The sequence below is a fragment of the Caretta caretta genome, chromosome 12, assembly GCF_965140235.1.
Source record: "Caretta caretta isolate rCarCar2 chromosome 12, rCarCar1.hap1, whole genome shotgun sequence".
Lineage (NCBI taxonomy): Eukaryota > Metazoa > Chordata > Testudines > Cheloniidae > Caretta > Caretta caretta.
In genome coordinates this window covers 25895983-25909374 of record NC_134217.1, presented here as the reverse complement: position 1 = coordinate 25909374, position 13392 = coordinate 25895983, and the positions used below count along the sequence as shown (strand labels likewise).

The 13392-nt window shown below is 42.2% G+C and overlaps 1 protein-coding gene across 1 annotated transcript; it reads right to left on the bottom strand.

The window, feature by feature from the left end:
* Positions 1-1531: 1531 nt before the first annotated feature.
* Positions 1532-6927, bottom strand: RRAD (RRAD, Ras related glycolysis inhibitor and calcium channel regulator). The gene is made up of 5 exons (XM_048816697.2): positions 6817-6927; positions 6255-6624; positions 4715-4788; positions 3938-4142; positions 1532-2413 (listed from the first exon to the last, which is right to left on the bottom strand). The coding sequence occupies exons 2-5, from the start codon at positions 6610-6612 to the stop codon at positions 2136-2138; spliced, it is 915 nt and encodes a 304-aa protein (XP_048672654.1). The 5' UTR covers positions 6613-6624; positions 6817-6927; the 3' UTR covers positions 1532-2135.
* Positions 6928-13392: the final 6465 nt, after the last annotated feature.

The following is a 13392-nucleotide window of genomic DNA, read 5'->3' as shown; positions in this document are numbered from 1 at the left end:
CAAGCTCACAGTCTGTGCTATAGCAGGTGCATGTGACTTGGGATGTTTTGCAGCAGCGTTAAAGCTCCAGAGTAAATAGATGCAACTGTTTTGCCATCCCTGAGCAAGGTTAGATGATAGTGACCATAGTTTAGTGCAGATTACTACATTCAGTTGAAATTTCAGGGGGGGAAGAGAGTTAGGGATATGTATGGAATCACCTGAGTTGGAGTTTAACCAGACCACCAGTTAACACCTCTTATGAAGATCATCATGAGCTCTTTACAAGCTACTAGTGTTCAATAATTTGGTTTTATGTGTGACCCAGGAGTTGGTGCCTCCTAGCACCAGGCTAGAGCATTGATTCACTACAGACTGAGCAAAGAATGCCACCTACAAAAGCACTGATTCCTCTTCATGCAGGACCTGGCTTTTCCTTGGAGGTCTCCCAAGTATTGACCCAACCACACTTAGCTTGTGAGCACTAACAGGATCCAGCAGTAAGATGGAATGGATATGCAATAGTTATTCTGCATGTGGAAAAAGTAAAAGCGACCCATACAAAATCTTGGGCATGAACATTTCTGAGTGCAAGTTTAAAGCTCTCTTTTGAAAATATCATAGATAGGAGGTAAGGGAAATAGAAGAGAACAGGAAGACTGTTTTGGTCAGAGAGGTGGAGTTATGAATTTAACTAAGAGAATAAGTTCTATACCTGGAAACTAAAATTGATGCAACAAGTGATTTACTAAGACAACAGCTAGACAAGCCCTCTAATCTCATCAATAGGGATGAGTCAAATAATAATGAAGCAAAAAGAACACTAAAACTAAGTGGTAACAGCACAATAGACCAGAATGGCATGTTGTCACGCATATTAGCCACAGTGCTTCCAAGCTGAGGCTTTTAGCAGAGCTGCTCAGAGATTTCCCTGATCTGCCTCTTCTACAACAGGCCAGTTCCCAATAGGGGGGGTGGGAGGAGGGAAGGAAGCTCATTTAACACACTGTAAGGCCATAAAGCACCAAGGAGTAGTACAGCATGAGCTTCATCATATCATCTATTTAGATGAAAGACTTGCATCTGGCTAAAGGTTTTACACAGCAGGCTTATTCCTGCTCCTGTTGAAGCCCATGCAAGTTTTGACACCTTAAACAGGTGAAGGAACAGGCCCTTACTGACGTGAGTAGTCCTAGTGAAATAAATGGGTCTATTTATGTGGCCAAGGATCTATTATATATATTTATATCAAATACTCTTGATTTGGAATGAAGGACATCCATTTTTAAACCCAGAATCTTATCTGGTGTACATCTGCACAGATCTACTGAAGTCTATTTCTACCAGCTGAGACTGTTCCTGGCTAACTTTGTCTGGACACTTATTCCATTTTAGTTTAATGCACTTCCTTATTCTGGAATAAGATTGTCTGGCTCAGAAGTTATTCAGAAACCCTAATAATGAAAAAGGCCATGTGTAGACAAGCCCTTTTTTGTACAGGAAACACTGTCTCACTTTGTGCTTGCTATGAGAAAAACACAGCCTAATAGTATAACAGGAAATAACTTTATTATAAAATCTGCATGTAAACAAGTAACAAATTGAGTAACAGTTAATGGAAGTGCAAATTAACTTCATAAATGATATTTATTCTGTATTTAACTATATATATATATAGCTATCTCCCATTCTAATGCTGTTTGAACTGCCTCCCCCCCCCCAATTTAAAAAGTATTTATCATTGCTTATTTTATACTAAAAAAGTGTACGAGCCTGCGTACAAACATTTTCAAGTTTTGCTCTGCAAAGGAGACAAGTTCATGGTGATATTTCACTTTATCATCCTTTATCTTTGCTTCTCTGGTATCCACAGAACAGGAGGACATGTAACAAATGTACACAGTGAAAATGTGGGCATATGAAGCCACTTGTTTAAAATTAGTTCATTTACTTGCACACACACTGATGCTTAAACCATTTACCGCTGAAGTGTACATGGTAATGTAGCTTCCAGGTTTTGCTTATGAACCTTAAGGCATTAAGGAGAGTCCCATATAAGTCATTCATTTTTATCACCATGTAGGTTTGTTCACACTTTTCAGAAGTCAAATGCTTGTTCACAACCCATGTGCAGCATCTGGCCTTGCTGAAAGATTCTAAAGCACAGATAAATCATGGCAAGACTTTGACTTTGCCTTGAAAGCCATCTTCTTATTGTTCTTTGCCACAATTCTCCCAAGGAATCGCTTGGCCTTTTTGCTTATGCTTTCTCTTCTTTTTGCATTGGCCATTCTCCTGGCATTGTCTTCTTTACTGTCTTTGCGAAGTCTGATTTGTCGAATGATACCTTCAAACAGGTCCTTCACGTTATGATGAAGGGCAGCCGACGTCTCAATGAATTTGCAGTCAAACACCACAGCGCAGGCCCGTCCCTCTAGAAAGACAGAAAAAGGGGCAAGTGAATGACAGTAGAAGGAGATTTTCCTTCATGCATATTGGCATCCAAAGCTGCAATGTGACTTAAAATACCCTTATTAGGGGAATATGGCCTTTATACCACTAATATACTTTGATGCATGTTGAGATGAATATTCCCAGTCACAGAATCATAGAACTGGAAGGGACCTTGAGAGGTCATCTAGTCCATTCCCATGCATGGACTGGATCCTCAGAGAAGGCTGTCCCGTCTTTTCAAGATTATACCATACTAGGGTTGGAAGTCTCAAGTCCACCAATTTGATGGAACATAAGGCAACAGAGTCCCTCAAATAAACTGGCCCACTATGGTTCATGTCTTGAACAAGGCATGCAAACATGTTTGTACAAGAGGGCAGCCAGCATAAGACAGAGCCAGTATCACCATTTCTTTCAGGTGAAAGCCCTGGCACAGTTGTGCTGCCACATTCTGCAAAAGCTATAACTGTAAAAGCAGTGAATTTTCTAAGATAGGCTTTATTTGGAACAGTTATAGCTAGGAAGGCCAAAATCACCAGACCCATTGTTAGAGGTCAGGAAGGTAGAGTTCATTTTGGTGTAGCAAGGTCTGCATCCACAGAAGGATGCAACTCTAATATTTCAGAGATAAAGCTACTTTTGACCACTGCTGAAGCATGAATTTCCACATTCAGCTTGTGTGGAAACAATGACCCTGAAGTTGTAAACTTAATCAGCTTGAGCAGGGCAAACCACATCAATAAATAGAATCACCACTGGGGCAATAAAGACCTTCTGGGCACTGCACCAGCCCACAAGCAAGCAACTGCTCCATGTTGCCTTTGCAGGCTAATGGGCAGTCTAAAGCAGGGAATGAGACAACACCATGACAGAATCACGAGACTGGAAGAGCTAGTATCTCAACATTCCACCTAGTGAATATAAAAACAAAATTTTTAAAAATGATGTGGATTCAGTGCTGTTGGTAGGTGCTTGGTTGACAGTCTTTGACACTGAAATACTCAGAAGAGTCACAGCATAGACTCAAGCAGGGCAAGCGTCCCCACATTGCCCTGCCAATATATCTCCATCCCATCATGAGATCACTTTATAGGAGAAAGGATTGTTCAGTCTCTATTGTCTTGCCCTCAGCAGAAATTGCCAGTTGTGGGTTTTGTACCTCTGTGCATTAGGAACAGGACTGAGACATCAAGTCATTTCATAAGTGTCCTTGAGCAGCCAGAAGATGGCTAATGACTTTCAGTCACTATTGACCTTGAGACACATGCAGTAGCACCCTGAAGCTGCAGCTCTAAGCCACTCCTTTACTACTGCAGCTTCAGGGCACTATGCCAAGGATAGTCACAAATCAACCAGCTCTGCTCCTGACAGTTTGCTCCTTCTCTGTGCTCCAAACTCTGAACATGGAATGTCTATGAACCAGACTCTTCAAATCATGTCCCTTTCTGCAGTAGAACTGGTTATTAACTTTGACTTGAATTCACAATTCAGTAGCATCTCTTACCATCTACTGAGACTTCTCTGGATCGGACAAGGTCACTTTTATTCCCTACGAGAATGATGGGAATATCTTCCGTTTGTCTTGCTCTTCTTAGCTGAATTCTCAGTTCTGAGGCCTTTTCAAAACTAACTTTGTCTGTCACTGAGTACACAATAATATAGGCATCCCCCATTTTCATACAATGATTCTGAAGCCACTGGGTGTCATCCTAAAAGGAAAAAAGAATGGAACCATTTATTGCATTGAAAATACATAAAAACTACACATTCCTGGTTCTAATAAATGAATTATTTTGGAAACCCTGCTACAGCTGGTTTTGTTAAAAACATAATAAAAGAATTGCAAGTCTGTATTAAGTTTTACACAATCGTTCTTGGGAGAGAAAAATCACAGTTTTGGATGTTCTATTATAAAGAAAGAATTTTTATTTCCACAAATTGCATCAAGGCCTGTGATGGGCCAGATTGTGACCCCCTTACTGACTGATAAGCAGCTACTCACAGAACTGCCTCATTGGCTTGACAGAGTCTGCTTGTTCCGGTAACTCCCTAGCAGCAGGAGTAAGGGGTTCAGTCTGGCCCTAAACCATGGTCTGAAATAACCTAGCTACTAGAAATGTACTACTAGAAAACTGAGTGAACACAGAACAAAAAGAATCTCAATATTATTTTCTATTAGGATGTTAGATAACAATAAGTAGCCATACACTACCTTATTCTGAAACTATGCCTAGGCTGTGCAATTAACAAGTGACCCATAAATAAAATGAACTATTCGTACCTGCTCCCATATGTCAAACACTATGAGAGAAGCTTCTTCTCCGTCGACTATAATCGATCTGTTATATGTATTCCCTATAGAGAGAAAATTTAAAATCATTATTTGACTTCGTTGACTGCAAAAATCTTGGCAATCAGAACACTTCACAACACCTGATTGACTAAGGTAAAGTGGTTACCACAGTTATTGCTTCCAAACCAGTTCTTACTTAATTTACTATTTACAGATATTTTCATTATGGTGACAAAGAAGGTTGCATAGTGTGTGCAATATGAAATCAATACTGTTTCTCTAGCAAATTTTGAATTAAACAATTTTTTTTAAAATGCTTCAATGGTCAAGTAATGACCGCAGCCAAGAAAAAAAGTAAATTCAGAGTAAAGGCCATCACTCCATCCTTCACTCACCATGTTATACCTGAGTATTGTAGCATATATTTAAAAATAATCTTTACTCAAGGCATTCTCATTGACTCATTAAGGACTTCAGTGCATAATATTCTACACCCTGGGGCACAATCCTGAAGTCTCACCCCAGAGACTTCTGCAGTCCATTTGCAAACATAGGTACAAACTATAGAGTGATAAACTTAGCTCTGCATTTTCCTGCTGTTTGGGTTTAAGTGAGAATCCTCATTATTTAGGGAGGTTTTTTACCTTAATGTCTGACTTTTTAAGGAGTATTGTTTAAAAGTGCCTAGATTTCCTTATTCCACATGAAGGGAGCTTAGAAAACTTTGCTTCAGGGCAGTTCTAGTCAATTGACTGCCATCTATGTGGTCAATAAGACAAATTTAGAAACATACTATGTGTAAAATGGGGATAATGATACAGCCCTCCTTTGTAAAGTACTTTGAGATCTACTGATAAACCTCAATATAACAGTCGGGTATTATTTGTTACATGAACCTTTAAACCATCTAATGGGACGGTGTATTAAATTATGAAAAATTAGTTTGTTCAGTAGCTAAAGTGTTAAGAAAGATTAACTGTTACCTTTCTTAATCATAAAAAGCCTTTGTTTATTCTATAGAAAAATGCCCTGAAACCAAGCCTTTCTTTACTAAGAGGAGCACATATTGGGTATCCCAAATCAGCTACATTTACATGAATATTAATGTATTGATGTGACTGAGTTAATCATCAACTATAGTCATACTTAATATGCATTCATGCAGTAATAGGCTTATGCAAACCTATTAGTGTGTGAATACATATTCATTTTGTTTAAACCACAAATTGTTTTATCCTATACTTGTCTAGGTCTAGATGTAATAGACATGTGAGCACACGGAGTTGATGGACACACTGCATGTCCAGCTCCAGAAGGGGTCTGTAAATTCCTCCGCACTAAGCCTGTAGTTCAGGGCCAGACACTTCAAGCGGGCAGCTCTGTAGCGAAGCTCCAGCCTGGGACTCGCTGTCCGGGCAGGGCTGGGAAGGGGGAGTCGCTAGCGGCGGGGCGCTGCGGCTGTGGACGGTGCCGCTTTCCCCCTCAGAGCCCGCTGGCCCCACTCCCTCCCCGGCTCCGCCGCGCTCACCTGCCTCCTCCGCATCGGGGCAGTCCTCGACTCCGCCGAAGATCCTGGCCAGGCTGGTCTTGCCCACGCCGTGCTCGCCCAGCAGGATCACCTTGTAGAGGTTGCTGTCGAAGTCGCTGCCCGAGGAGATGACCGAGTCGGAGGAGTCGGACGCCCAGCTCTCCCGGTCCGGGTTGTACGAGGTGCAGCGGCCCAGCGGGGAGAACTCGCCCAGCAGGGCGCCTGGCGGGACGGACGCCTGCAGCTCCCGGTCATCCACCGGCATGCTCCGCCGGTGCAGGTGCTGGTGGGCGGCGAAGGGCGTGCTGCAGCGCCGCTTCTCCAGGCAGCGCGGCTTGTCCCCGCGGTTCAGAGTCATGGGGGCGCCTAGCTAGGGGGAGAGCGACCCGGGCGGCGTCAGGCTCCGCATCCCCCTGCTCGCCCCAGGGAGACTCCCCGCTCCCGCCGGCCCCTCGCCCTGCCAGGCGCTGAAGCCGCCGCCGCCGCCTCCCCTCGCCCGCCCGGGGGCACCCCGGCAGCTTCCCCCTCCCCAAAGACCTGGGTCGGTTCCCGGCCGGCTTACCTGGGACGGGGGCCAGAGAGGAGACGGGATTCCCCGGCGGTGCCTTCTCCCTGTCGCCGCGCTCAGCCACGCGAGCGCCGATGCCAGCTCCTAGCAGCCCGCGCCGCCGCGCTCCTATTTATGCCGCGGCCAGCCCCGGCCCTCCCCGGCGTGACGCGCCGCTGAGACAAGGCCCGGGAGAGGCAGCAGCAGCGGGCCAGCCCCGCCCCCAGCGCCCCCGCGCTGGAAGCCGGGTGGGGGGGTTCCAGGCTGGCGGCTGGGTCACTGCCACGCGGCCCGTACACACCGGGGTGCAAGGGAAAGCCCGGGTTGTGGCCTCTCCTGGGTGAGCACCCAGGGGTCCGGGGCATCAATTACTTAATGTGCGTACAACGCCTGGGAGAGGTACAGCAGGATGGGAGTGCTGAGGACTAGTAATGGTTCCTGTAAGCCAACGGTCTGAGGTATCTGGCTCATCATTGTGGTGTCTGAGTGTCCTTAGCCCTAGTTACAAATACATAAATAAACATGGGCAACTTCTGTTTATTTAATTAGCAATGGAGTCACCTTGAGCGGGCTGCAACAGGGTCAGGCCCCACTGTGCGAGGCACTGGATAGTGGTAAAGTAAGAGACAGACCTTGCCTCTGAAAGAGTACAGACAAATTTCAGTAAAACATGACAGTATTTGTATTTGTATTTTTTTTTTTTTTTTTTGTGTATGAATTTAGAAGAGGTGAAATGTGCCAAACTGACATTCTGGAGAGGAGGGCGCTCAGTTTGTTTAGATTCTGGAGCACAGGCACTGTACGAACAGCGCAAAGCTCCCGTCTTGACCCTGTAAATGTGCTAGGTGTCGTTTTGTTTCCTTATTTATTCAATCCTTGGCTTTTTTTCTAAAGGCTGCAAACAAGGTGCCAGCCAAGATGGTAGGTTGTCCCTTAATGAGTTTGTCCCTTAATGAGTCTGCTGGGAAATGACTATGACCAGCAAATTTGTTTCCCATAAATACCTACAGTATTCTAGAACAATGATCCATAATCACACAGTTTATGATAAGGATGATGGTGTTGGGACTATCAATACAACTCTAGTACTTTTTGTAAGGGTGAGAATTTTGTAAAGCATGAAACCAGTTTTGTGAGGCTGTATTAAGAGAGTTTGGAGCCCCAGAACCATAGAAGTCTATATTATAACTCAGCAGTTGATATTCGGGACACTGCCATATTAGAAATATTATGAAAGACTGGAGTCTACCGTATTAACCAAGCCCCTGGTTTGAAATGCACTATAAAATTATGGAAAACTGATCAATAACATAATTTTAAAAGCTGAATATTTCGGTAAGAAATGTATTCCACACTTCAATTTAATAATGTTTGTTATAAATCATTATAGAGCTTAAAAAACCCTTCTTTTGTGAAAGCAAAGGCACGTTGGCTGGGTCCTACATCTAAACAGAGCCATTTCCAGTTCTGCTCCCTCATGTGTGCACATCTTTGTTGAAGATCCCAACACGACCCACTAAATACACAAGTCTAACTGCTTCCTTTGTTGTTCCCTATTACAGTGATGTATTTAATGTTTGCATGTGTGTATTTGTGAATGGTATAGGATGCAACAATCTTTTTCACAAGGCTAGTGTTGTGGTGTTTTTTTGAAAATGTCTGTCCCCCAGTTTCTCAGATTTCACTTTACTGGTCAGGAGTTTAAACATATTACTGCTGTTTTACAACAGCATTAGGAGTTAGTACTGTAGCACCTAGGAGTCCTGCTCAGGGACAAAGACTGTATTATGCTAGGTGCTGTACAAACACAGAACAAAAGCACAGTCCCTGTCCTAAAAAGCTATGTGTCCTTGTGTAAGATTCTCATAGACCAATATGAAACATAAAGGGACAGAGTCTTCTCAATTTCACCTGGGCAACCTAATGTAACTGTGTGACATTCTCTCTCCAATAACACAGAGCTCCTTTAGTCGTTTACCCTGTAACCACATGCGTACATATAACTAACCAGACATCTGTATTTATATTCTGTATGGCTCATCCGAGCATTATTTAAAATTATTTATTTTCACAGGACCCAAACTGCTACGCACTTTACTGACAGACTAAGGCAGGTTCCTGCCCCCAAAAGATTATAAGCCAAGGCCACACTTCTGCAAACTGTTGGGTGTGGGCAAATTCCTGCAATCATATGGAGTCCTGTGTTATTGGGGTTCCATGCAGGTATAAGGATTGTCCATGTAGATCAGCCTCCAGGATCAAAGCCAGCGTGGACAGCATACCAAGGACAGGAGAAAGGAAGCAAACAGGCGGAAACAGATGAGAGGGAGGAAAGAATCCGCAGAATAGGTTGTGAGGTTGTTGGACCAGTTCAGTACACAGCATGTTTGCACCTAAATTTCTATTCTCTTGTAACATGTTGTGCAGTTGAAGGCACTTGTGTGGGACACACAATCAGGGAAACTACTATAAAGGGACAAACCTCAGGAAACTGATTTTTTGGCTCTTAAATGGAACAGACATCCTGCCACTTTTGTGGAATCGGTGTAATAACTCAGTTGATGTTGGGATGGCTTTTGGCCTTACTGTCCTGTTGGTTACAATTAGAGGTATTCATAGGCAGTTAAAGGTCAGCAAATGCTCACAGCTAGTGCTCTCTGCCTGCCTTGCGACATGGCAGGCAAAAAATGGCCTTGAACTTGTCAGTTGTAATTATAGACTTCAACAGGTGGTTAAAGGTTGTAAATGCTTCAGTTAAATTGACTAAATTGCAAAGCCAAAGCTAAAATTTTAAATAATGTGCAAGTACACTCAGTTTAAAAAAGAATATTTCTTAATTGGGATAAACTGGGATCTATCAAAACATCTTGACTAAGCTCCTTCTACATACAATTAAGTGTGTCCCATTCTCAAAAACAGTTCCTCTTCAGCTGATTGTTAATAAGAGCTGTGTGTTCCTTCCTAAACTTGATCCTACCGTGAAGTGATCACTTAATAAAATATTCAGAGTGGATTTATGAACTTGTTCACTCAACCTTTTTGAGTTCCTGTCTTGTATTTGAGGGTCAAACCATGGAAGCTGGCATGTAAGGTATTTCCCCCCGTTCCCCCAACAATTCCCATGCTGAGGAAGGATTTACTCCCTGAAACAAAGTAAACACACAACATATCTCTGGAAATCAGTGAAGCATTGGCGGGGAGGGCAGAGGTACAGGTGGTTCTGTCAAAACCACCCCATATGTCATGGTTACTGACTGAAAAAAAAAATGAAAGGGAGGGGAGGAGGGACTGAAAAAAAATTGGGACTTATTGGAACACTACTTTGATCCATCTCCTGCTGTGATGAAAATCTTACATATTTTTATGGTGTGATTGCAAGATAGAGCTCTCAAGGGAAAAGAGACAATATGAGTAGGCCTTCGCAACAATCATTGAACATAAACATCCTGAGAACAATGCTACAGGAAAATTAACTAAATCTAAACATTCACAGTAACAGCATTCAAACAAAAGAAAACGTTACAAGGACTGTGTGAGAAATATAGTGTGTGTTTGTGTACATATATGTACAATGAATAGATCCAAAAATATGATAAGAAGGAGCAAACTCACAGTAAAGCATTTGAATCTACTATAAAATACCTATAAAAGATTAAAAAAATATTTTTTCTAAAATTCTAAAACTATCCTGTTGTGACCTCGTGGAGGAAGTCCCCCTCCAGACACATAGGATCCAGTCCATTCTTTAGAAACAGTTGTGTGGCTCTTTGACAAACTTGGGAGGATTGTTGGAGTCTTCTCTGACTGTAGTTTGAGGAATACAGTAATACACCAGGCATGTGGGTACTGCTGAGGCATGATACCTCCAGGCTCTGCGGGACTTGATGCTGGGTTATGTGAGTAGTTTTTTTTACAGAAAGTGAGATGGCCTTGGATTAAGTCACTGAGGATGGGTGGGTGAGATTCTGTGGCCTGCGTTGTGCAGGAGGTCAGACTAGATGACCCTTCTGACCTTAGTATCTATGAATCTATGATTCACTTATTCCTGGTGGGATGACTAGAAGTTTCACAGAGGGAGCACAGTGGCTAGGCAGTTAGGTCTGTTTCTCATCTGCCTCTGGATCTGTGCCTGGAACCCGAGAAAGAGATTCATGACTGAGCTCATACAGCTACTTGATGCCCTTTGATCTGCATAGGACCGACTATTCAGTGAAGTTGGAAAGAATTAACAGATAAGGCAGGATGATTACTGGAGATGGATCACAACATACTTCTTTGCATAACATGTAATTCTATTTATTATTATTTATATATTAGAGTAGCATCTAGTGACCTGTTGTGCTAGGCACTGTATAAACAGAGACAGTTCCTTCTCCACCGTGATTGCAATCTAATAGAGAAGATGCACAAAGAATGGAAGAAAGGGAGCATTCTAACACCCAATGACTTGCCCAAGGTCACACAGGGAGTCTGTGGCAGAGCCAGGAATTGAATTCAAATTTACTGTGTCCCAGGCCAGTGATTTAATCACAAGGCCATCCTTGTAAATTGAGTTAAAATTTGAGGTAAGCAAAAGCCATTGAACCCAGTGAAGATACAGCTGCACTCCAAAGTGCCCCGAAACCCAAGGCTAGATCATCTACTTTATCACTTGTGGCATTTCCAAACTTGTTAACAGGATTATCTTATTTTACATCATTCCCAGAAGTACCAGCAGCAAAAGCAACTGTACCGTAGGATGAATAAGGCTGTTCTGATAGAAGAACAGTCTCAAACATTCACCCACATCTGGAGCTGCATTCAACTGGAGGGAGGGGAGTTGTTTAGGCTGGCTTTACCTAGGAATAATTGGATGGAAATTAAATAAAGGAAACTTCCTAGTTAAGAGCTAATGAAATCAGAATATTTTTCTTCTGTTGCACCTTCATAGTACCCTTTTTTAGGATCTCAGTTCACATTACAGACAATGTATAAAGCCTCAGAATATCCCTATCTGGTAACTTATTGTTATCCCCATTTTACAGAGGGGAAAGCTAGGGCACAGAGAAATTAAATGACTTGACTGAGGATACACAGGAGGTCAGTGGCAGAGCCAGGATATATTTTATTTAGTTGTCATATTTAGATACCTAAATAAAAGTGGCCTGATTTTCTTCTGTGTTGAGTACCTGTATTGCAAACCGTCTCACTGAAATCAGTGGGAGTTGCATGTGCTCAGTACCCGTGAAAATGGGGTCATTTTTATTTAGGAATCTAACTGTAGGCACCCAAGTTTGCAAATGTTGACCTTAGCTCTTTGGCGGATTCCCTGCCTCCACAACCACCTCCCTGTGCTTTTAACAGGTATTTCAGTTGTATTTAATCACTAATTAAAAGGCAATTTTGATTATTGTTTTTTTAAAAACCTTATTTCTACTTCTATTGGACCAATAGCCTGTCTGAATAAGTGCTTTAATCACGTACCGTAGACTTGGTGTCTTTAGCAAATACAACACACAGTATCTCTCACTCTTAACTGGAAGCAGGAAATTACATAACTATTGGTTTTGCATAAAGCCAGACCCTGAGTCTATTCATGTTTATGGCAAACCCCATTCAAGTCCTGCATAGCAGATCTCTGGAGCTTAGTGAGTGAAGGCTATCACTTATGGTGAATTCTGAGCACAAGGTTCTTTATTAAAGGATCATAAATTTGTCTGTATTTCTTTCCCCCCTATTTTTTCAAATCCTAGTTTATATTTTTTTTTATTTCAGTTGCTTTCCTGCTGAAGGTTTTTTCCCCCATACTTCATTTTTCTACCTTGCCTGGTTTCTTTCTCCTTATTACCTCCAGTCCCTTTTCTTCTCTGCCTTCTTTTGTTCCCTTTTCAATCTTTTTCTAACTCTTGAAAAGTGCCAGTGTTCAGTTCCGGTGTGTGTCATATTGGCCGGACCACTCTCCATTATACAGAAATTGTAAAACACACAGTCTGATTTTTTTTCTATTATTTGTTGCTGGGAATAATGCTTGTTCCTTGGGTTGCTTTGTACCATATGAAGTGTAGGATGCATTTCCCATTCTAAATAACAGCTACATTTACTCTCTTTGCAAGCTAAATGCTAATAACTGGAGATGGGGGCAGAAGAAGAATCTTATTCCTTGATCCCTTTGAATTTTGTGTCGGGGAGCAGCAGGTTCAGATTTGATTAATTGTACATGAGTCTGTTTCAATGGTATTGGTTCCAAGCGAAATGACTCATTAAGAGAAGTATACTACAGTAGAACCTCAGAGTTATGAACACCAGAGTTACGAACTGACCGGTCCACCACAAACCTCATTTGGAACTGGAAGTACGCAATCAGGAAGGCAGCAGCGGAGACCAAAAAAAAAAAAAAGGCAAATACAGTACAGTACTGTGTTAAATGTAAAGTACTAACCTGCATTTTTCTTCTGCATAATAAAGTTTCAGAGGTGTGTTAAGTCAATGTTCAGTTGTAAACTTTTGAAAGAACAGCCATAAGGTTTTTGTTCAGAGTTATGAACATCTTCCATTCCCAAGGTGTTCGTAACTCTGAGGTTCTACTTTATGTAAATTTTGTAATATAATATT